We start from the raw sequence: 23796 nt of genomic DNA, 5'->3' as shown, positions 1-23796 counted from the left end.
CCCCGATGATCATTTTTCTAATCGAAGTTCTATGTATTCAGCTTCGAATGCTTTATATATCATCATTCAAACTTTTCAGAAGAATGAAAAGTTGCTCTAGAATTTCATTGTGAATTCCAACAAAAAAAGCAGTTTTTAAAGTTATACAATTTTTTAAAGTTCAGTACAATGTAACCTCTAAGTGCTTCTGACCTCTTAAGCCCCAACCAGTCGTTATGTGCGTACCATGCAGTGCAAATCTTAATTTTCGTTTTCTTTCGGGGATAATCCAAATTTCAATGTAAATACTAAAAGCAATCACAAATCGACCAAAAGTTACTATACCTATGAACCTCCATGTTGCCACCAGCCGAGCCGCTTTATCCTTCAATTAAGAACCGGTATACCTATTTGCCTCGTTTGCCACCTCAAACATCGCAAGCGTAATCGATTTTCCTTACAAAGTCTTTCAGGACGACTCTCAACATGGTGTCAAACGGCAAAAATTGTCGTTCCCAAGCTAGAACTCGTAACTGAGATTTTGAAACCCGTATTTGCAGGAGTCCCATCCGAGATAGAAGCCAATCTTAATAGTCAGAGTTAATGCCGCACAACCCTTGCATTAGGATGCCACCATTCAGATTGATGGTGCACAGGTCACTAAAATTGGAACATTATGAAGCAGCCGAACTCAACTTTTTGTGTCTGTGGAGTAACAAAACAAATTCATGGAAAGCACTTTGGCTTATCTCATCTGTCACTTTTTTTCAAAAGTTACTTTTTAGAAAGAAGGTACCGAAATCTCTCTTTTTTCAACAACATGGTTTTCCTGTAGAAGATGAAAAACCCAGACAAATACATTGTGTTAGGGGATTTATCAACTTTGTTTCTCGCTGTGTTAGTTTTTCACGTCTGAAAATTAAAGTTAATGAGACATGATATGTTGATTAACATCGTAACTAGATAGCTGAATGACTTATCTCAGAAAATCTCTACTATGTTTTGAAAATTTCCTCTAGCTTTTATTCATCTCCTCTTCGCCTCCATTTCAGTCTTACTTGGTCTGTACACAATGGTCAGTAGGTTCTTGCTAATATCGCTTACAACGCTATGATAAGAATCGAGATGGAAACTTTGATAGGAACGCCAAGTACGCCGAGTACACGACTTTTAAGGTGACAGACAAGGCTGATAAGTACCGGCTTTTGATTGGAGGATAACATGGCGCAGTTGGTGATTCATTCTGCTGAGGTAAATGAAATCTGGAAAATGAGGAACGATTGAATAGGTACTGAACCTGTCAACACCTTGAATTACCCTAACACTTGCCTTTACTCAAGGGCTTGGCGAATTTGCCAATAAATCGCATCGCTGTTCGAGCTGTTCAGGGTCCTATCGTGCCTCACCTGCCCTAGCTTGGCTTCGACGCCATCTGAGTAGACTCCAAAGCGGAGATCCCCGTCTCTGGTATCTCCACGTTCCAGCAGTCAGTCTAAACGCAGCTGAGGTGGTGTTCTCATGTTTTGCTAGCCTCTGTTGCTCGGCTTCTGTGCCTCCCAGTTTTGGTCAGCCATATTTCTCTATTGTTACATGTTAGGAGTAGGGCTGGCCATGATTCTTTTGTCCATTAAAAAATGTTTTATCCTTTTGTTTCTGTCTCTTACCTATGTTAGGGTGGAATGGTCCTTGTCCTTCCTCTTTTACCATTATAGGGTGGTTGAGGAGCTGCTATCTATGTCTACTTGGGGGGGGGGGGCAAAGTATGGCTTGTGATCCCCTAAGTATGCTCTTGTTTCTCTCCTCCCTTTAGCAACGCTCCCTCCAGTTTCTACAGTTGAAGGTGGAGCATTTTTCCTGGGAGTTGAGGCATCCTCACATGGCATCTGTTTTGGATGGGCTTCGCTTTAGTTTTAAACTAGGTTTTTCTCATTTATAATATCTCAAGCCTTTCAAAAGAACAAACCATCAGCTTATGAACACCCCTCAGTCACTGATGTGTACCTGGCGACTGAAGTGTCCTTGGAGAGGGTTGCTCGCCCCTTTGCCTCGCCTCCTTTTCCTCTTCCTCACGTTAGCAGTTTTGGAGTGACTCCGAAAATGAGTCAACCGGGAAGGTGGCATCTCATTGTAGATCTCTCCTCTCCCGGAGTGGCCAGTGTGAATGACGATGTTAACCCTGATGAATTTGCACTGCATTACATAATGGTGGACCAAGTCATTCGCATGGTATCAAAGTTTGGTCGAGGAGCACTGGTGGCCAAATTCGACGTCGAAGCTTCCCGTCGGAACATTGCAATTCACCCTTCAGACCGCTTTCTCCTCGGTATGAAACGGCTCAGCAAGTTTTACTTTGATTTAGTCCCTCCATTCAGTCTCCGTTCAGCTCCTCATATTTTTAATTGTGTTGAAGATATTAGTGAAATGGATCTTAGTTAACGACTATAAGGTCCCTGATTTGCTACATTACTCAGACGATTTCATAACGGCTAGCCCCTCCCTGACTCCCCTCAGTGTGTAGGTCTATTTGTCTGGTGTTCGCGCGCTTCATGTTGAGCAGGGGTTACCAGATCCTCTACAGAACTGTCTGTGTTTGCAACGGGTCGTTCGTGGGATTAAACGATCTCCGGGTTCTTCGTCCTCTAGTTGTCTGCCCATCACAGATAGCCACATGCTGTTCATCTGGAAATCCCTGAACATGCACCTCCCGGAACATTGTATGTTTTGGGCAGCGTGCACACTGGGGTACTTTGGTTTCTTCCGCGCTGGTGAGTTTACAGTGCCCAATCTGGCCAGCTTCTCTTCTTCAATTCACTTGACTATGCAGGATATTGCAGTGAATGGAGCCTCGTCGCCGTCTTGTATGCGTGTCACCATCAAGGCGTCAAAAGCTGACCCTTTTCATAAGGGGGCCAACCGGAATATTGGTTTGGGTAGCCATCCGCTCTGTGGGGTGCAGGTTATGATCACTGTGCTGCAAGATGGTCGTCCTCTATCTGGTGTGCTTCTTCCTGACTGGCTTCGACAGATCTTCTCCGCTGCTGCCAACCTTTAAGGACTAGTTCCAAAGCTCATCTATTGGTGATGAGTTGAACCTAACCTGTCTACGCTTATTTTAAGTTTATCAGCATTTGTTTAGAATGAGAGAATTTTGAGAGAATTTTCTGATGGTTCATAAGAAGAATTGTCAGGATTTTTCATTCATGATCCCTAAATTTACATAATATAAAAATTGTACAAAGATAGCATGGGTTACCATATATTTTTTGCCGTTGGAAATTCAATTTTTCTATTTCTGTTTTTACACCACCTTCCTTGCTCTGTAAATAAAGTCCTCGTTTTTAGTCACGTTATCAAATCCAGAAAATCGATCAGAACACTCAGCTGACACTCGAATTTGTCTGAATACACCTTCATAGTTACAGATATTACTCTTCATCCACACACCCACACTGGCAAAAACTTTTCGAAGACACTTGTATTTCTCTTATCAGGGTGGTTTTTCTTGTGCCATTTTCGGACATGACGATTTGCTCATCGCTGATCCTAGCTATATACAGGACCCGCGTCAGATGTGAAACCATGGATGACCTAGCCCATAGTAGAGAGTTTGTGGCTCAGTGGTAAAGCATCAGAGCGCGGAATCCGGTTCAAGGTTCGGTTTTTCATGGTTGACTTCAAATTTTTGCTTTGTCGTTTGTCCGAGACAAGAAGGGAAGAGTTTGCAATATTTTTGCTTTTTTTCGTTTTTCAAAGACCTGGTATGAGATTAAAAGTTTTTTCAATCAGGCGAGGAAGTCATTAACGATTGATCAGCATAAATATGCTTGGTAATGCAAAAGAGAATTCATCATTATCCTAAACATTCTATAACGGTTAATTAACCCGCCACTCATAACACGGACAAAATTTGTCGGTAACGCATCACAATACGGCCAGCCTTTTGGCAATAACAGAATAATCATTGAACCTGTGGGGCCTCAAAGGAAGGTTTCCTTCAGCTACTTGCAGTTCATCCTAGATTCGATGAATTGTTTTCAGTTATGTATCAAGTTTCTTTCCTTGGTTTTGGATAGGCTTTCGTGGAGTGGCCTCTCAGATGAAGGTAGGAGGATTATGGTTTTATTTCTCCACACAACTTGTTATTTCCATAGATCGAGTCGATGATAATTTCCTATTTATTCAAATATAAGTACAGGTTTTTAGATGATGGTGATAACGATGGCAACTGTTTGCTAAAGGTTATCAGTCTATATGTAAAAAGCATACCGCTTTTCGTTACCTGTTTTGACTTTAACATCTCAATTTAATCTCTCATGATAACGATTGCTTTTTCGAAAGTTTCAAAAACAAAGCCCTTAGCTCAAATAAAAAATATATTCCTTTTCATTTCATTTACCTTTCTAGCCGGTTTTTGCCAAATTATGATTGAATGTGTGATTTAAAAGTCAGTGCATCAGTCTTTTTATATTAAGCCTTCTTGTCTCGCAGTGGAGCTCGCTGTCAAGTCATTGCGAAACTTTTTTTTATCTATAAAGAACAATATTATGGTATGGCTCATAAAGTCAGTGCCCCAAATGTCTCCAACTGCAATGTGGGGTTTTAATCGTTACTATCTCGCTGTCAAATTAAATCGAAACGTTCCATTTATAAAGACTCCATAAAAGAAACCAGAAATTGTTTGCGATTCTTAGAAATCAATAATTGATAGTCGTTCGGTGTTGTGAATTTTAGTTCTATGCATAACAAAGGAGTTTGAAGAGCCAGTTGCGAACAAGGCTCTCCTAAATCACGTGATCAGCACACCGGTAGCAAAGACAGCAGAGACTTGTAAAATACAATGTTTCATTGAAGTCAAGTGTGAATCATATAACTTCGGTCCAAACGAGGATGGTGATTACTTGTGTGAGCTGAGTGATTCTGACGGTGTTAGAGCTCCCGATGACCTGGGGGCACAGCAAGACTTCCTTCATCGTGCAACAAAGGTATCATGGAGAGAGAATGTAATGAAAAGCATAAAATGAAAGTAGAGAGACTGCTTTTTATGGCCACTCTCGCTAAGAGCGGTCCTCCAGACTTCCCGTCACAAAAAAGTTTAGGACACATGTTTCAAAAATAGTTTAGTTGTTCTCCAATTCTCTTTTTTTGCGTCGCCACAAGCCAAAAATGATTTTTGGCCAGACCACCCCTGTGGACAGCTATCGAAAGTTTAAATTTCAAAGATTTTGTTCAGCGTGCAGTGATTGCAAGTTACAAGGTGTAGTCAGTTAGTTCACAGACAAAATATGAAAACTTCAGCTGAAATAATTTTTCATACCAGCGTGATCAGGGAGACCCTTCTCTTCGACCTTAATTTGCATATCAAAAATCCACTACTTTGTATGAAAGAATTCTCAAAATGCAGTGTATAGTTTATACACCAATGAGGTCACAGATTGCCTCAAACCCGCGGGTATATCTCTAGCTTCCATCCACCAACTTCTTAAAAATAATCCAAATCCATGGGTTTGCTAAATTGCGCTCGTGTCAAAGATCATTTGTATGATTCTTAGAATTGACAAAGATCTCCTTTTGACTGTTCAAATTTCGTTCGTTTATCTTCTACCTTGAGGATTTTAGGTTTTCACAGCAACTGAATGGAGATTAGATGCCGCGGAGTTGTCCTAAAACGTTGGGTAAAATCATTTCCAGTGTCCTCTCAGCTGTTCTGGTGTTTAGAACATTTTTTCCAAATTAGAGGTGAAATACCCAAAGCCACTCCAATCTTTGCTTTTCATGAATCAAGTAAACATTTAAACGATAAAATTCTCATTAAAATGTAAAATTCTTCAGTCCATTTGAATAACTTTCGATTCTAATTCGTTACATCAACTAATTTTGGTTCCAACTTGTAGAACCTGCGAAACAGGTTGTATGACGAAGAGAAAAGTTTGCACAATCACGTCACACAATATATCAAGCTGGGTTTGTCCAGTTGATTTTGATGGTCACAGAGAAATGTCGAGTTTGTCGCTCAAAACCGTTGTGGTCCATAAGAGCGTAACATCATTAATGACGGAAACAAATTTGCAGAAAGGAGGGTTAGTTCATCGGGTTCCGTGTACTAAATCTCGGGAGAAACTGCAAGAATTGTTTCAGAGTGTACGCGTGTTGTTTGGTAAATATAAACACTGTAACCTATTTTAACTTGTTTTTGTGTCCTTTGAAGCAACGCGATTTGTCAGTTATGACCAGAGTGCCAAATTTTATTCTGTAATCTTAATCTTCTCCACTTTGCGTAGTTCATGACCTGATATTTCAACGTAAATTATCGAGAGGGCGCCTTCAGACCACCTTTGTCTACTTTGTAAGTCGCGAGCGTTACGACCGATCACGTTTACGCAACGTTTTAGGACAACTAGGCACCTATCTCCATTTAGTTGCTGTAAAAACCTAAAATCCTCAACATAGAAGATAAACGAACGAAGTTTGAATGGTCAAAAGGAAATCCTGGCCAATTCTAAGAATCATACAAATGATCTTTGACACGAACGCAATTGAGCAAACACATGGATTTGCGCTGTTTTTAATAAGTTGGTGGATGGAATCTATACCCGCGGATTTGAGGCAATCTGTGACCTCATTGGTGTGTAAACTATGCACTGATATACTTTTTCAGCCCGATTTACGCCTGCATTTTGAGAATTCTTTCGTACAAAGTAGTGAATTTTTGATATGCAAATTAAGGTCCAAGAGAAGGGTCTCCTCGGGCTGTGCGCATGTGTGCGTTACGGTCGGACATACTTTTTGAAGCTCTGCTTAAAACGTTCAAGAAAGTCAATTTAGGCACTTATAATGTCACATCAACAAGTCAAATCGCTTAGGAAAAGTAATGAGGATCTAAAGAGAATGCTCGATTCTGCTCGACGTGATATAAAATCACTAGAGGAGCGAGTTGGTGCTCAAGAGTTGGTTGTCAGAGATGAAGCTAATGGCGGACGGGAAGCCCAACTGGAGACGGAAGGGAGCTTAGAATGGCTGCATGACTCTGAGTCAAGCTTCCAGAGCGAGCTGCATGGTATTCGGAAACGACTTGATACACGCCTTCAACATCAAAATTCTCGGAGTCCCTGAGCTAAAAGCTAATGAAGACGCCTCCGAAACCAGTAATCTTTGCGTTAATCTGTTCAATCACATGGGCGCTAACATTACTATTAACGACATCGATATCGCTCACAGAGTCCATTTTCGTGACTCTTCTCGCTCCGACCCCAAACCAATCATTTGCAAATTCGTAAGGAGACTCGCGAGAAATAATGTCATGGCGGCGAGAAGGCATGCCTCGAGTGTGGCGGCTCGAGACGTTGGTTTAGAAGAGAGTCAGGAAATGTCACAAATATTAATCCTTGACCATCTTACACCGAAAATGCAGGAGTTGTACGGGAACGCCAAGTCATTCAAGACCAGGTTTGGTTTTCAGTTCTGCTGGGTCAAAAACAGAACCATTTTCCTTCGCAGATCAGAAGATTCACGTTCTTTAAAGGTCCTGACGATCTCTCTCGGATCATCCAAGATGAACAGGAAACGCTCAGCTAAGTATTTGTATGACTGTAACTAGAAGATTTTAGTGCTCTAATATTTAGCAATGCCGATTTCAACCGAAGTTAAGCAAAATAATGCTTTCTTCCTTGAATTACCGTACCGTGGGCAGAGCTCCATAATCCAGTGCCATGGCAAATATAATAATCTCTTAACAAATGATAACCTTCCTTCTAAAAAATATCTTCAACGATTACCTAGCCTATATGACATTGATATCTTCAGTCTGAACTCTGTAAACAGTAAATTTTACGACACAGGTTTCTCTGCTATTTATCCTATCCGCTGTAAATACTATTCCCCGTATAGTTTTAGTCAGCTAAAAAATCAGTTAAATGAACAACGTTCTGATAGTCATTTATCTTTTTTTCATAACAATGTTAGCAGCTTAAAAGTTAATCTCGAAAACTTCCAAACCCATTTGCTCGATGAACTTAATTATCATTTCAGTGTTATTGGAGTAACCGAAACCAGAATTAGAAATGCAAATTCTATGGACTTCAATCCTGAAATTCCAGGTTACGCTTTTGAATACGTCCCGACACCTCTTTCAGCGGGCGGCGTCGGCATGTATATTGATTCAGAGTTAAGATACACAGTTTTAGAGAAAAGCTCTAACGAAGCTTTTCAGGCATTATGGGTTGAAATTTTTCAAACAAATGTAGCAAACATAATCTGCGGAGTGTTATATCGTCAGCATAATTCACCTGAGCTTTTCCTAAAGTATTTTGAGGAAACCGCAGAAAACCTTGTAGCTACTGGCAAGCCTGTATATGTCATGACTGACGCTAATATTAATCTCCTTTCCTTTGATTCTTGCAACTATGCACAAGATTTTCTTCTAACTCTCCAGAGCCTTAATTTAACTCCTTGTATCGACAAACCAACTCGTGTGCATAGAAATTCTTTCTCATTAAGCGACAATATATTTACAAACAAAGTTAATGAGAATATCATTAGTGGCAATATAATCTCTGATATTAGTGACCACTTCTCGCAGTTTTGTTTAACAAGCTCGCTTGTAGTCAAAGGCAAACCCGACAGACCTCTTGCGCGCGATTTTTCCCAATTTTCTGAAGAAAATTTTATACACGACTTGTCACGTATTGATTGGGTTGACATAGTCTCCCGTAATGAAACTAATATCGATAAGGCTTTCTCTTCTTTTTACAATAAATTAAATAAATTGATCAATAAGCACGCTCCATTAAAACCAATATCCCGGCGGAAGCTCAAATCTTTTTCTACACCATGGATTACAAAAGGAATTCGAAAATCCATTAAAATGAAAAATAAACTTCTTGACGGGGGTGATATTAAACTCTTTAAGATGTATAGAAATAAAATCTCAAAATTAACTCGTCTTAGTAAAAAAATTTACTTCCATAATTATTTCCAAAACAATACAAAGAACCTTACGCGGACTTGGGAAGGGATTAATGATTTGATCAACCGTAAAAAGAAAAACGCGAAGGTGATTGCGGCAATGAAACGCCCTTTAAACCAGGGGATATCTCATGATCCCCTAGAAAATGCTAATATACTCAACCGTCATTTTGCTTCTATTGGAAACCGTCTCGCCTCTGATCTACCAAGTAGTGATAAGTCTTTTCGTGATTACCTCCCATTAAATGTTCCTTCCTGCTCTTTTGTGTTTGACTCTGTTCTTTCTTCTGAAATCGAGCTTGAAATAAGACACTTTGTCCCCTTAAAAACACTTCTAAGTAATTATAATTCTTTAATTTCTCCCTATACATTTTACGGCCTCATTGCCTGGGGCCAAGCCTCCAAATCTTATTTAGAAAAAATTCTTATACTCCAAAAGAGAGCTGTTCGCTTGATCTACTTTCTGCCTTTCAGAACGCATGCGATTCCATATTTCGCGCAATCTAACATCCTGCCAATAACAATGCTCTACTTCAAACTTTCATCAATCTTAATGCTTGATATAACCACTAACTCTGCACCTAAAATATCTGCAATCTTTTTATTTCTACACAAGACATATATCAGTATAATACCCGATCAGCATCTTCTGGTAACTACTATATTAACTATTCTAGGCTTAATCATCATAAAAACTCTTTTTCTATCGTTGGGGCTAAAATTTGGAACAGTATTCCCGAAAGCTATCGAAGTATGCCGAAGCACATATTCAAAAAGAAAATTCAAGCATTACTATTTGCAACTCTAGGAAGTCTGGATAGTTATGCTGACACTAGCACTCTTATTTCTTAAATAAAAAAGGCATCTTAATTATAATTCAAACATAATATATTAATTTACTTTTTATCACCTTTTCCCTCTTTTGTCAAATAATGTATGCAAAATCGAGTAATTCGCATAATTCGTGTTTTTGTAATTCGTGTTGTATGTCCTTAACACCGCCTGCCTAGATTAGCTTGCTATTTGCAGGAGGTGATTATTGTACAAAGATTTTCCTACAAACTTAATAAACTTGAAAACTTGAAATCCTCTGATCACGCTGGTATGAAAAATATTTCAGCTGAAGTTTCCATATTTTGTCTGTGAACTAACTGACTACACCTTGTAACTTGCAGCAAGATAGAATTCCGTGAGCTACATTGTTGCAGTCGCTGCACGCTGAACAAAATCTTTGAAATTTAAACTTTCGATCGCTGTCCACAGGGGTGGTCTGGCCAAAAATCATTTTTGGCTTGTGGCGACGCAAAAAAAGAGAATTGGAGAACAACTAAACTATTTTTGAAACATGTGTCCTAAACCCTTTTCATGGGCAAAAAACAAAAGAAAACTTTTTTGTGACGGGAAGTCGAGAGGACCGCTCTTAGCGGGAGCGGCACTTAATAGAGATGAATTTCTTGACTTTTGGGCCACAAAATTTTGGCTCAAAACGTCGCAAACCTCGGAAAAACCTCTTAACAGCGATGGAAATTGCATATAGTAGCTTACGTTCTGATTTTACGTCAAGAAATCTCGCTAACGCTGTATTTTGTCGTTGCCTGCTTCAAGTTGTAAACTTGCTTAAAACAGTGGATTGTGGTCATATTAAAGCGCATAGAGAGCCGATCGGGCCAGGTTAGACGTTATGTAAATTTAATAGCTATGAGGTATATGCCAAAATTCAATTAGAAACTTCACTCCTATAAAGGAGTTTATGTCCATCTTTTCTCTCTTTGATATATTTATTCATGTAAAGGTCTTTGTCTTCTTAACATCTTACGTAAAACCAAAACAAGTTGGATCTTTAGTTTAATTTACGCATTATTTTCTTCCGCATTTTATTAAAGAATCCATGTGGTACCGCACAATTTCCTCCAAACTCAAGATGTTATTCAGATTTTGAACTCGAAACCTACATCTGCGTTTTTTCACTGTGATTTACTGGAGACAAGTGCGAAACAGGTGAATGAGTGTAATGAGTTTGGTATTGCCCACTACATAATCCTGTGATCACTTCCTATTCGGTTTTCAAAGAATTTTTTTAAAGAGCTTTATTGCATTTTGAGTTAATGAGTAACAAATTGAAATTAAAACTCGGGGAACACTCCTGATCAATCACGGGTTGGAGGGGAAATATCAAAACTAATTTTTATCGACTCAACGGATCGGTTATGCTGGAAGTAGGTTAATGTTCCGTAGATTTGGACAAGTGCACAGACGGAAACCATGCCTGTCACGTGAACGCCATATGTAACAATTCTGTAGGGTCATACAGCTGCCGGTGCAAGGATGGATATAAAGGCGATGGGTTTCTATGAGAAGGTGAATATTTATTTCTTCCAACTAGAATATAAAGTAATGTTTACTATTATTATCTAGGTTTGTTACTTGTTACAAGATTTTTAGCTCTATCGTTTATGATTGGGAAAAAGTGAGCCGACTGATAAACTTTGTTTGCTTTTTATATTTTTCTTTTGCTAAGTCTCCGTTACTTACATGACGCCATCACCAGTGATAAAACTTTGGTTGATAACTTATGGATAAAATATGGTTATTTTAGAGCGAATAAGCTGCACCGAGTTTTTTCGAGATGGCTGGATGTCCAGTGGCGTATATACCATTAATCCTGATCGCGGCAACCCAATCCAAGTGTTGTGTGACATGACAACGGATGGTGGAGGTTGGACCGTTTTTCAGAGACGTTTGGACGGCTCTGTTGATTTCTATCTTGGATGGGAATCTTTCAAAAACGGCTTTGGAAATTTGAGCGGCGAGTTCTGGCTTGGAAACGACAATCTTCACCGTTTGATAGTCGCTGATGACGTTATACTGAAAGTTGACATGGAAGACCTTAAAGGCATCCTCGCTTACGCTGAGTACACGACTTTTAAGGTGGCAGATGAGGGTGCTAAGTACCAGCTTTCGATTGGAGGATACAGAGGCACGGCTGGTGACTCTATGACCGCAAGGCCACGGCCATTACAGTAAGAAAAGTCTCAATTTCCAAGTTTTGCCAGAAATCTCATATTTTTCTTTTATGTAAAATGTACAAATACTTGATATGAACTGTATGTGCTTTGCAAAATAATAAGTGATAATTGTAAAAAACTCTATCGTTTTATACTGTTTATAGACCTTTTTAGATAACAATCGCGCGATCGTATCGAGCCCACTTATTTTTTTTTCATGTTTGACGTCTTTAAAGCTCGTGCTATGTTAGCGTCCAGATCTGGTGCGATCAAATTAAAAACCCATTGCAACTTCCTTAAGCTGATTTTAAAAATGTGATGAACTGAAAAACAAAGGAAGACTTTCTTGAGCCTCAAAGAAACTATCCTGATAAACTTGTAATTGTAGATAATACTTGTCGGCGATACTTTAAATCTGATGTCTTTTCGCAGCGATCAAACCCGCCCCTCAAAAATACTGATAGCTGAGATGAGAGGTTGCACAGGACGAAATTGCAAGAATCCGTAAACGGAAACGTGGCAGAAACATGTTAAACTGTTCCGGAAACACGACGGATAACCTGTGTTTCCGTTACCGGTTTCGTGACGTTTTCTCGCGTTTCCGTTGCTGCGTATACAACGGAACCGGACCACTTTTACGTAAACATAACGGAAACATGGAGTTGCATGTTTCCGCCACGTTTCAGAAATACGGAAACATGTGATTTCGTCCTGTGTTGATTTAATCTAGTCCGCGTTGCGTAGAAAAGGTGCATTCTCTTAATTATAGATCGCTGACTGTGAAAAAAAAATTCGGTTAAATACAAAACTTAAATCGCCAAAACACTTAGATCTTACTTTGTCGGTCTGTCTGTGTCCCCTGGTGTTTATGTCTGTTGACTTTTTGCAATTTATTGAAGTAATACGTATATAAAAGCAATTTGCAGACTAAGTTTCTTATTAACAGTAACCATCTTCCACATGTTTAACCATGATACAAACAAGTTTATATGAAATTTCATTTCATTTCAGCAATATGCAGTTCTCTACGAAAGACTAAGACAATGATCATAGTCATCACGTGTTCAACTGTACCGAATACTACAAGGGAGCCTGGTGGTACAACAACTGCCATATGTCCAATCTGAACGGATTGTACCTCAGTGGCCCCGAAGCCCCTTATTGTAAAGGAGTCAACTGGCTCACTTTCCGGGGCTATCACTACTCACTAAAACGCACTGAGATGAAAGTAAAAACAAAGGCATAAGACGATGTCTATTCTAGAGTAAACGAGAAGGAAACAAATTGAACTTAAACTTGCGCCAAACCTACCTTAGCAAGTAAATACGTTTTTAATGACACCATCAAATTGCATTTTCTTCAACAGTTTTATCGAAATTCACACCGATGAAGTAGTGTTTAAGTGCAGCCCATAGTTTATATACGTTATCATAATCTTAGTCGTAAAAATCCTCCTGTGAAATCAATTACTTCACCGAACTTTGTAGAACGTTGGCGCACTTCACAAAAGGGTCGATTGAAAATATGTACGGTACATTAAAAAGTCACTATTTTTGACTAATTGTCGTTCTGTAAAACGACCCGCCCCTAGCAAGTGATAAATCGCCATTAATTCAATTCAACAATGCAACAATTATTAAAAGACCGCATAACATTGTACGGAACGGTAAGCATTCGCAGCAAAATAATTAAAGTAACGATAATCGTATTTGTCGAAGTTATAATTAGCCTCGAAAGCTTTATATATTATCACTCAAGCTTTTCAGAAGAATAGAAGGCTGCTCTAGAATTTTACTATTTATTCCAACAAAACAAAAAGCAGTTTTTAAAGTTGAACAATTTTTTAAAGTTCAGTATAATGTAATAGCCTCTAAGTGCTTGTGACCTCTTACGCCTCAACCAGTCGTTATGCGCGTAACATGCAGTGCAATATTAATTTTTGTTTTCTTACGTCGATAATCCAAATTTCAATGTAGATCCGAAAAGCAATGACAACTCAACCAAAAGTTGCTTTACCTATGAACGTCCATGTTACCACCTGCAGAGCCGCTTTATCCTCCAACTGAAAGCCTGGTGCACTGGATTCTTACACCGTTCTCATATAATTAATTAATCATTTTCTTTTAGTGGCGTTGAGTTTCCACAAAAGATAAAGACAACGATAAGTATGAAACAACTGTGCCCAGGAGTATGCAGGAGGCCGATGATACAGTAGATGCCATGAAAGCAATCTCAATAGTCTTTATTTTCGTGGTGAACACTCTACGTTTGCGAATGGAGTCAATTGGTTCAACTGGAGGTTGAATTCTAAGCGATTCTAAGCGTTGACTTTTCTTTCTCTGTGAGTGAGTTCTAAGCCCTTCAGCCACTCTCGGCAGTTTTATTGGACTTTTAAATTTGAAAGATAAAAATTATGTTCAATTTGTATTGTAAGCATATTCATGCACAAAAGACTTTGTATTTAAGTTCACAAATATCTTTCCCTGAACTCTTACGAGAAGTGGCAAAACTAGTTGGCTCGATCGACAACCCTCCGCCTAACAGTATTCACAGTAATTTTTTCCTTTATCTCTAATACGTTGATTGAAAGTCATCCCTTTCATGAACATAGTGTTGCAAAATATTAGCAATAAATTACTGTCCATTCTGTAAACACCAAGAAACATTGAAATGGAAACGAGGGGAGATAAAATGAGGGTTGTAGAAAAATGTCAAGAGTAGTGGAGCGCGACAAGACCTCTGCCATTCAGCTCAACCAGTGACTACGTGAATGTACACAGGCATGGAAAGTTTTTGTTGTGTGGTAATTGCATTTAGGTTTTGAAATTTGAGTTGTCGAAACTGCACTGGGGAGAAAACAAAAATAATACTTCCTCGGCATATTACGGGCAGAACGAACGGTTGCAGCGTAAGAGATTACAAGCATAGAGATGCTATAATTTGGACTTAAACTAAGCTTTTGTAGGTCGCTTTCGTTTCATTCGAATTCTCAAAAAAATTCGAGAGGAGTCTGGAAGGGAAGCCGAAAAAATAGAACTTCAATCAGTTTTTAGGCATAAATGATTTCCGTACTTTTACTATGTATGCTATTCACTTTCAGTACTTGTGTTTTAATCTTTTTTTTTTCGAAATAGCTGTAGCAGACGTTTTCTCGGGTGGAACAACATATAATTGTCTGTTTTAATGTGGGGTCCGTACCTCGGAAGGACCCTTTCGTGATTTTTTTCTGATACAGGCAGTACGATTGTAGATATTGATAATTGAAACAAAAAGGGAGTAATTCTCTAGGAAGGCCAACGTCAAAGTGATTTAAACAAAGACTCCTTCATTATAAAACCTTGCTATAATTTTGTGTCTTCTCTCTTAAATAAACGTCAAAGAATTTTAAAGAATTTAGGATACAAATTATGGTTTTCAATATAAGCCTTTGAATTATTTATTTAATCAAGATGTTTTCATCATAGGTCGTGATTTATTCTTTGCACCAAATGACCCAAGCTTACACCAAAAGCCATTGGCAAGAACTGACTTTAACCGAACCTGTCTGCGCTAATTTCAAATTTAAGTAATGCGAAAATATCAGCATTTGTTTTGAACGAGGGATAATTCTCTAATGGTTCAACAGAGGGATTGTCAAAATTTTTAATTCGTGATCCCTAAATTTACATAATGTGAAACCTGTCCTAAGATAGCATATGTTACCGTTTATGTTTTGCAGTTGCAAATTCAATTTTTCGTGACAAGAAGAGAAGACTTTGCAATACTTTTTGTTTTTTTTTTTTTAAAAGACATACTATAGGAGTAAAGGTTTCCTGTGAGGCGAGGAAGTCATTAATAATTAATCAACAGAAGTATGCTTAGTAATACAAAAGAGAATTCATCATTATCCTAAACATTCTATAACGGTTAATTAACCCGCCACTCATAACAGAGACAAAATTTGTCGATAATACATCACAATAGAGCCAGGCTTGTGAAAATTACAGAATTATCATTAAACCTGTGGGGAATCAGCGAAGGTTTCCTTCAGCTATATGCAGTTCATCCTAGATTCAATGAATTCTTTTCAGTTATGTATCATGTTGCTTTTCGTGGCTTTGGAGAGGCTTTCGTGGAGTGGCCTCTCAGATGTGGGTAGGAGGATTATGATTTTATTTATCTATTGAGACTTTCACATCTCATACTAATCTCTGATGATAACGATTACTTTTGATAAAAAAAAATAAACCAAACGTTTCGAGAGAAAACCCCTTAGCTCGTGTAAAAAATATTTTCCTTTTCATTTCATTACCCTTTTTAACCGGTTTTGCCAAATAATGATTGAATGTGTGATTTTTTGATAACTTCAGAAATCCAGTGCACCAGTCTTTTAACATTAAGCCTTCTTGTCTCGCAGTGGAGCTCGCTGTCAAGTCATTGCGAAACTTTTTTGTTTAAAAAGAAACCACGTAATGGTATGGTTCATAAAGTCGGTGCCCCAAACGTTCTGAACTACAACGTAGGATTTTAATCGTTACTGTTTCGCTGTCAACTTAACTCGAAACGTTTCTATTTATAAAGAATCCATACAAGAAGCCAGAAACTGTTCTCGATTCTTAGAAATCAATTATTGATAGCTGTCCGGTGTTGTGAATTTTAAATAGTTCCATGCATAACAAAGGAGTTTGAAGGGACAGTTGCCAACAAGGCTCTTCTGAATCACGTGATCAGCACTCCGGTAGCGAAGACAGCAGAGAATTGTGAAATACAATGTTTCATTGAAGTCAAGTGCGAATCATACAACTTTGGTCCAAATGAGGATGGTGATTACTTGTGTGAGCTGAGTGATTCCGATGGCGTTAGAGATCCAGACGACTTGAGGGCACGGCAAGGCTCCCTTTACCGTGCGACAAAGGTATCATGGGTAGGGAATGTAGTGAAAAGTATGAAACGAAAATAGAGAAATTGCTTTTTGATAGAGATGAGTTTCTTGATTTTTGGACCGCGAAATGTTAGCTTAAAACGTCGATCGGAAAAACCTCTTGACGGCGATGGAAATTCCATGTATCAGCTTATCTTCGGATATTATTTCAAGAAAACTCTATAATTTGTCTTTGCTTGCTTCAAGTTGTGGACAATTTTCCACATTCAATTAGAAACTTAAACTAATAAATAAAGAAGTTTATGTCCATCTTTTCTTTCTTTGATACCTTTATTTATGTATAGATCTGTTTGTCTTAACATCTTACGAAAAACCAAAACAAGTTGTTTTTTTTTGTTTAATTTACGCATTATTTTCTTTTGCATTTCATTAAAGAATCCATGTGGTACAGCTCGGTGTCCTCCAAATTCACGATGTTATTCAGATTTTGAACTCGAAACCTACATTTGCGTTTGTTCACCGGGAGTTACTGGAGACAACTGTGAATCAGGTGAATGAGTGTTATAAGTTTGGCATTACCTACTACATAATCCTGTGATCACTTCCTTCTTCGGTTTTCAAATAGAGATTTTTCGAAGAGCTTCATAGAATTTTGAATTAATGAGTAATTAAAACATGGGGAACATTTTATTGAGTCAACGGATCAGTAATAGAGGTAGGTTAATGTTTTGTAGATTTGGGCGAGTGCACATACGGAAAGTATGCCTGTCACGTTGTTTTTTGTTTATTTATTTGTCTATTTCCTACCATTCTACTGTTAAAGAACGAAGAAGCTGCGCCGAACTGCTTCGAGACGGTTGGAATTCCAATGGCATATACACCATCAATCCAGATGGTGGCAATTCAATCCAAGTGTTGTGTGACATGACAACAGACGGTGGAGGTTGGACCGTTGTTCAAAGACGTTTGGACGGCTCGGTTGACTTTTATCTTGGATGGGAATCCTACAAAAACGGCTTTGGAAATCTGAATGGCGAGTTCTGGCTTGGAAACGACAATCTCCACCGTTTCACAACCACTGATGACGTCATGCTGAGAGTTGACCTTGAAGACTTTCATGGCGAGATCACTTACGCTGAGTACACGACTTTTAAGGTGGCAGACGAGGCTGATAAGTATCGACTTTTGATCGGAGGATACAATGGCACCGCTGGCGACTCTATGACATACCATAGGTAAGACAGGTATTCGTGTGAGGTAATGGAGTACACTATACAGAGTACTTGGGCAAGGATAGCCACTACATTGGGTGTGATTAAAAGAAAACAACATCGTATTTTTTTAAATGTAATATTAGATATGTAAAAGTTTAAAATACAGCCAAATTTTAATTAAAATTAAATAAGACTTTCTTGAGCCTTAAAGAAACTATACTGATGATCTTGGAATTGTAGACAATACTTTTTGGCAATACTTTAAAGCTGATGTCTGGTAGCAGCGATCAAACCATCCCTTTAAAAATGCTCAATGCTGAGACGAAAGATTGAATCAATATGGTCTGCGTTGCGTAATAAAATTGCATTCTCATTATTGTAGATCGCTGACTATGAAAAAAAAAATTAAAAATTCAGTTGAATACAAAACTAACATCGCCAAAACACGTAGATCTTACTTTTTCACTCTATCTGTGTCCCCGGGTGTCTATCTCTACTGACTTTATGCTATTTATTAAAATAATTTGTATGCGTAGACTAAGTTTCTTATGAACAGTAATCATCTTCCACACGTTTAAACATGATACAGACAAGCTTACGTGAAATTTCATTTCATTTCAGCAATATGCAGTTTTCTACGAATGACCAAGACAATGATCATGGTTTTTATAATTACGTGTCCAACTGCGCCGAACACTACAAGGGAGCTTGGTGGTACAACAACTGCCATAGGTCCAATCTGAATGGATTGTACCACAATGGCTCCGAAGCCTCTTACGGTAAAGGAGTCAACTGGCTCACTTTCCGGGGCTATTACTACTCACTAAAACGCACTGAGATGAAAATAAAATAAAGGGCATAAGAAAATGTTTATGCTGGAGTGAACGACAAGGAAACAATTTGACCTAAAACTTGCACCAAACCTACCTCAGCAAGTAAATACGTTTATATGATGACACCATTAAATTAAATTTTCTTCTACAATGTTATCAAAATCCATGCCGATGAACTAGTGTTTAAGTACAGCCCATAGTTTACATACGTTATCATAATCTTGCTACTAAAATCCTCTTGTGAAATCAATTACTTTACTAAACTTTCTAGAACGTTAGCGCACTACAGAAAAAAGATATACTAATTGTATCAGAGGACAAAATCACAAAAGGGTCAATTAGAACTACGCACGGTACTTTAAGAAGACACCATTCTTGACTAATTGTCGTTCTATAAAACGAATTGCCTCTAACAAGTGATAAATCTATACTAATGGTAGAAGGTGTCCCACGTGTGTTCACTTCAGTGACGCCTCATGCAACAATTCTTAAAAAGACCACATAACATTATACGGAAAGGCAAGGCATTCACAGTAAAACAAATAAAGTAGTCCACGATAATCATATTTTTAATCGAAGTTCTATGTAATTAGCTTCGAAAGCTTCATATATTATCACTCAAAATTTTCAGAAGAATAAAAGACTACTCTAGAATTTTATTATGTATGTCAACAACAAAAAAAGCAGTTTTTAAAGTTGAACAATTTTTTGTAAAGTTCAGTACGACGTAATAGCCTCCAAGTGCTTGTGACCTCTTACATCCCAACCAGTCGTTATACGCCTAACATGCAGCGCAAATATCAATTTTTCTTTTCTTACGTCGATAATTCAAATTTTAAAGTAAATCCTGAAAGCAATCACAACCCAACCAAAAGTGGTTTACCTATGAGCGTCCATGTTGCCACCTGCCGAGCCGTTGGCAAGAACTGAATTTAACCTAACCTGTTTGCGCTTATTTCAAATGTAAGTAATGCGAAAATATCACCATTTGTTTTGAATGAGAGATAATTTGCTTATGGTTCAACAGAAGGATCGCCGAGATTTTTCATTCGTGATCCCTAAATTTATATAGTGTAAAAATTGTGCAAAGATAGCATGGGCTACCGTATATGTTTCGCTGTTGCAAATTCAATTTTTCTATTTCTGTTTTTTTACATAAAGCTTATATTCTTTTACCTTATCAGGATCTCTACTAAGAAAGTGTGATTTGTATAATTTCTGCTTAAATTTAACTGAAGTCAATACACCTTTAGTAAGCCACGGTTTAGCCAATTGTCTCCTTTTACTTTGAGAGGCTTTCTTTAAAGGTGCATGCTTGTCTGCAATTTGCTTGAGTATACTTATACAATTAGCAGTTTCCTCGTGAATATTATTAGATTCATTACTAACATTGATCCAATCGACCGCATCTACATCTCTAATATATTGGTCCACATCAAAGTTACTATAATCACGAAAATAGAATGTTCTCTTATACCTTGATATATGTCGATCAAGCATACAAAACACTGGTAGAAAGTCAGAGACATCAACCAGCGCAATACAGGCACCCACACTCGTATTAGAATTTGTGTAAATGTGGTCAAACAGAGTAGAAGTATGATGAGTGAGCTTGGATGGTTTTTTTATTAAAGGTAGTAAATTGTTAGAATCACCTTAATAGAGCATATTTAGGCACTCTTCAGATAATCACAAAGGGTTATTATCTAGATTCGGTGTTTGCCCTCGATTATTGACTGACCGCAACCCTATGCGTATGAAGAATTATAATGATTGACTAATTGTTTCATAGATGGGATGATTAATTGAACAATATTACACTTAATGATTGAGAGATTGGCTAACCAAATTTTGGATTGACTGATAAATTGACTGACTGATTGACAGATTTATTGCTTGTTTAATTGACGGATTAATTAACTGAGTGGTTGCCTTGTTGCCTGATTGATTTTCTGATTGATTGACAGACTGATTGATTGCATTATCGTTTGGATGATTTATTTTAGCAATAAGTCTTTCACGACAAAAGATGTGGACAACAACTTGAGCGGTAGGAACTGTTCGCTTTGGTTCAAAGGTGCTTGGTGGTTAAAGCTTTGTCGTCGTTCTAACCTCGACGGCTTATATCATGGAGGATCATTCAATGATTCGTATGCAGATGGTGTCTCTTGGAATTCTATCAGAGGACATTTGTACTCACTGAAACGTACCGAGGTGAAAGTAAGGTCTTCAAATTGAAAATAACCAAATGATGCTCAAAGCTGTGTGTGGTATTGGCCCAGGGAACTAGCACTATAAATATGATAGATTGCGAATATCCATCCTGTGGCAAACAGGTGAACGAATTTACAGAACATAAACCACAGCTTTTCACTTGTCGTTTAAGCATTTTTTTTTCACGTAACTTATTTCCAACAATCGAGGAGACGCGGTGGCCTCATGGTTAGTGCACTCGACTCCGGATCGGGTGGTCCGGGTTCGAGCCCTGGCCGGGGTCATTGTATTGTGTTTTTAGGCAAGAGACTTTACTCTCACAGTGCTTCTCTTCACCCAGGGCCCGGTTGTTCAAAACCGCGATTAAACTAATCACCGATTAGGCCTAATCGGCGATTAAATTTCTTAATCGTGGGTTAGTTAATCGTTGGTTAAAAAACGGTTGTTCAAAGGGAGATTACTCGGTCGATTTACTAATCCGCGATTAAGCATAAAATGAATTATATTAATTAATTATAATTTATTTTGTGCCAGTTTACGTCATAAAATTGCCGGAAATTTATTTTTGTCAATATGGCTTCTCCAGCGAAGAAAGTGCGGAAAGCAAACTTTTCACCCGCTGAAATTTCCGTTTTAACGGAAAAATTTGAAGAAAATATGGACATTCTTCAAAGTAAATTTACCAACAGTATAACAAATGCAAAAAAAAACAAGATTTGGGAAGAAATCTCGGAGGCGGTAAACGCCGTAGGTGTGACAGCAAGATCAACGCAGGAAGTACGAGACAAGTGGAAAACCCTCCAGAGTCACGCAAAAAGAGAATTCAGTTCCTTTAAAAGTGAACAGAAGACGACAGGTGGTGACCCTGCTCCCCCGAACCCATCAGAAGCCAGTTTAAAAATAATAAACATGTTCAGTGACACACCGTCATTTACTGGGTTACAGGGGTTTGAAACAGGTAAGTTTATAAATGGAAACATTATTGTAATACCTCTCAATGTCCATACCTTGCATAAAATGTATACTTCGCTAACAAACACAAGCAAAGTGAAAATTAACGGACTTTAGACTTTTGTTTCTTTCTTATTTTCTTTTACATGTACTCCCATGTAAACAAAAAAACAAATGGCGCCGAAAAGTCTGCCTCGGCCCACTCTTCTCTTCTCGGCTTCAAATACAATCTTCGGCCAACTCTAATCAATTAAATATGGCTGCCTTTTAGAAAGGCAGTCAAGTACAGTTCAAAACACTGCATTTCAACAGATTGTGGTGCTTCGTTATCTAATAAGACTGGCTGGTCCGTAGGTCCAGAAACTCTTGTCCTCGAGGTGGTGTCGAGCGAGGCCTCTGCCGATGAGACCCCTAATTCTGTTGCTGAGAAGCCCGACGAGTTAATAAGCAAACACACACAACTCCTTTCCAAAGCGATACCTTGCTCTTAATTCTTCGTCTGTATATCCATCTATCGTGAAACCGATGCTCCTAAACTCTCTTTGCTTCCTTTCTCTTCGCCCATCAACACCAACACAAACATACAAATGGGTACCAGCAAATGTGCTGGGGGTAACCCTGCAATGGACTCCTAGCCGCTTCATGCTAAGAAAACCGGAGTTAAGCACCCGCCCCGCCACTTGGGCCCGTATAAAGGCTTTTTGTTTCCAATAAACATCGTAAAGATGAAACAAGGACATTCAGTTTTCCTTACCTAGTTACAGCCTGTAATTGTTCTCGTCTTATCATATGATGTGAAGTGAAATAGCTGAAAACTGGTAATATCTGATTTTGGTTGACATGGCGCAAACTTGATCTACATTTCTTTAACGCATTTTAAAAGCTTTCGTTCAGTGAAATAAACTCATTACTCAGCGGGGGAAACGAACTTACATTATTTTTAACACGAGGTCCAAAAATGGGAAAAACAAACCAAATGAAAATTGGACAAAAAAAAATAGAGAGAGGGAAGAATCTACCTCCAATGATTTTGGACCGGGCTTCCTGCTCTGCAAGAACTATGCAGTTCAAGACCTAGATGAAAGCCTGCGAAAACACACTACAGGAGGCCTTCGGGATATGAAAGAGTGTGATACCCATCGCTAAATCTTTTCAAACTAAATTGGTATTCATCTGTCCCAAGAGCGTTCATGCTATTATTTCTCTGCTGTACCAACCACGAAAAAAGTTACTCAGAACGGGTATTTTAAAATCACTTTAAGAAAGTTTGAGAAGCACTTGAGAAATACACGCCCACTTAAAACCCCTTTTATTTGAACTGCAGAATAATTAATATAAAGGGAATCAAGATAGGTAATTGAAGGGACTTTTTCTTCACAGACTGCTTGTAAGGAGGACAGTTTTCAACGTGGCAAAAAAGGAATCTGCACTCCTAACTATAGGATATAGTTCTTAAGTTACAATTTTGAAGGAAGGTACTGCAATCTTCTCTCTGTTTTCAACAACATGGTTTTCCTGTAGAAGACGAAAAACCCAGACAAACATTCTGCGACGGGATTTACCAACTTTCTTTCTGGCCGCGTTAGTTTTTGAACTCTAACAATTAAATTTTAATGAGATATGCTACGTTGATTAATATAGTAACTAGATAGGTGGGTGACTCATCTCAAAAAGGCTCTGCCGCGTTTTGAAAATTTCCTCTAGCTTTCATTCATCTCCTCCTCGCCTCCATTTCAAGGTTGCTTGTTGTTTACAGAATGGTCAGTAGTTCTCGCTTA

At 38.4% G+C, this 23796-nt stretch overlaps 2 protein-coding genes and 1 pseudogene across 2 annotated transcripts; all 3 read left to right on the top strand.

Moving 5' to 3' along the window:
* Positions 1–11523: 11523 nt before the first annotated feature.
* LOC131800141 (ficolin-1 pseudogene) lies at positions 11524–13191 on the top strand (annotated as a pseudogene).
* Positions 13192–17640: 4449 nt separating this feature from the next.
* Positions 17641–18873, top strand: LOC131800142 (ficolin-2-like). Its single transcript, XM_059117819.2, has 2 exons — positions 17641–18041; positions 18642–18873. Exons 1-2 carry the CDS (start codon positions 17731–17733, stop codon positions 18871–18873), a joined length of 543 nt encoding a protein of 180 aa, XP_058973802.2. The 5' UTR covers positions 17641–17730.
* A 2767-nt stretch (positions 18874–21640) lies between these two features.
* Positions 21641–22509, top strand: LOC136278017 (nuclear apoptosis-inducing factor 1-like). Its single transcript, XM_066161155.1, has 2 exons — positions 21641–22025; positions 22331–22509. The coding sequence occupies exons 1-2, from the start codon at positions 21641–21643 to the stop codon at positions 22507–22509; spliced, it is 564 nt and encodes a 187-aa protein (XP_066017252.1).
* Positions 22510–23796: the final 1287 nt, after the last annotated feature.

Source organism: Pocillopora verrucosa, chromosome 1 (assembly GCF_036669915.1).
Source record: "Pocillopora verrucosa isolate sample1 chromosome 1, ASM3666991v2, whole genome shotgun sequence".
In the NCBI taxonomy this organism is placed as follows: Eukaryota; Metazoa; Cnidaria; class Anthozoa; order Scleractinia; family Pocilloporidae; genus Pocillopora; species Pocillopora verrucosa.
The sequence above is the reverse complement of the archived record's forward strand: the minus strand, read 5'-3'. Positions and strand labels throughout refer to the sequence as shown.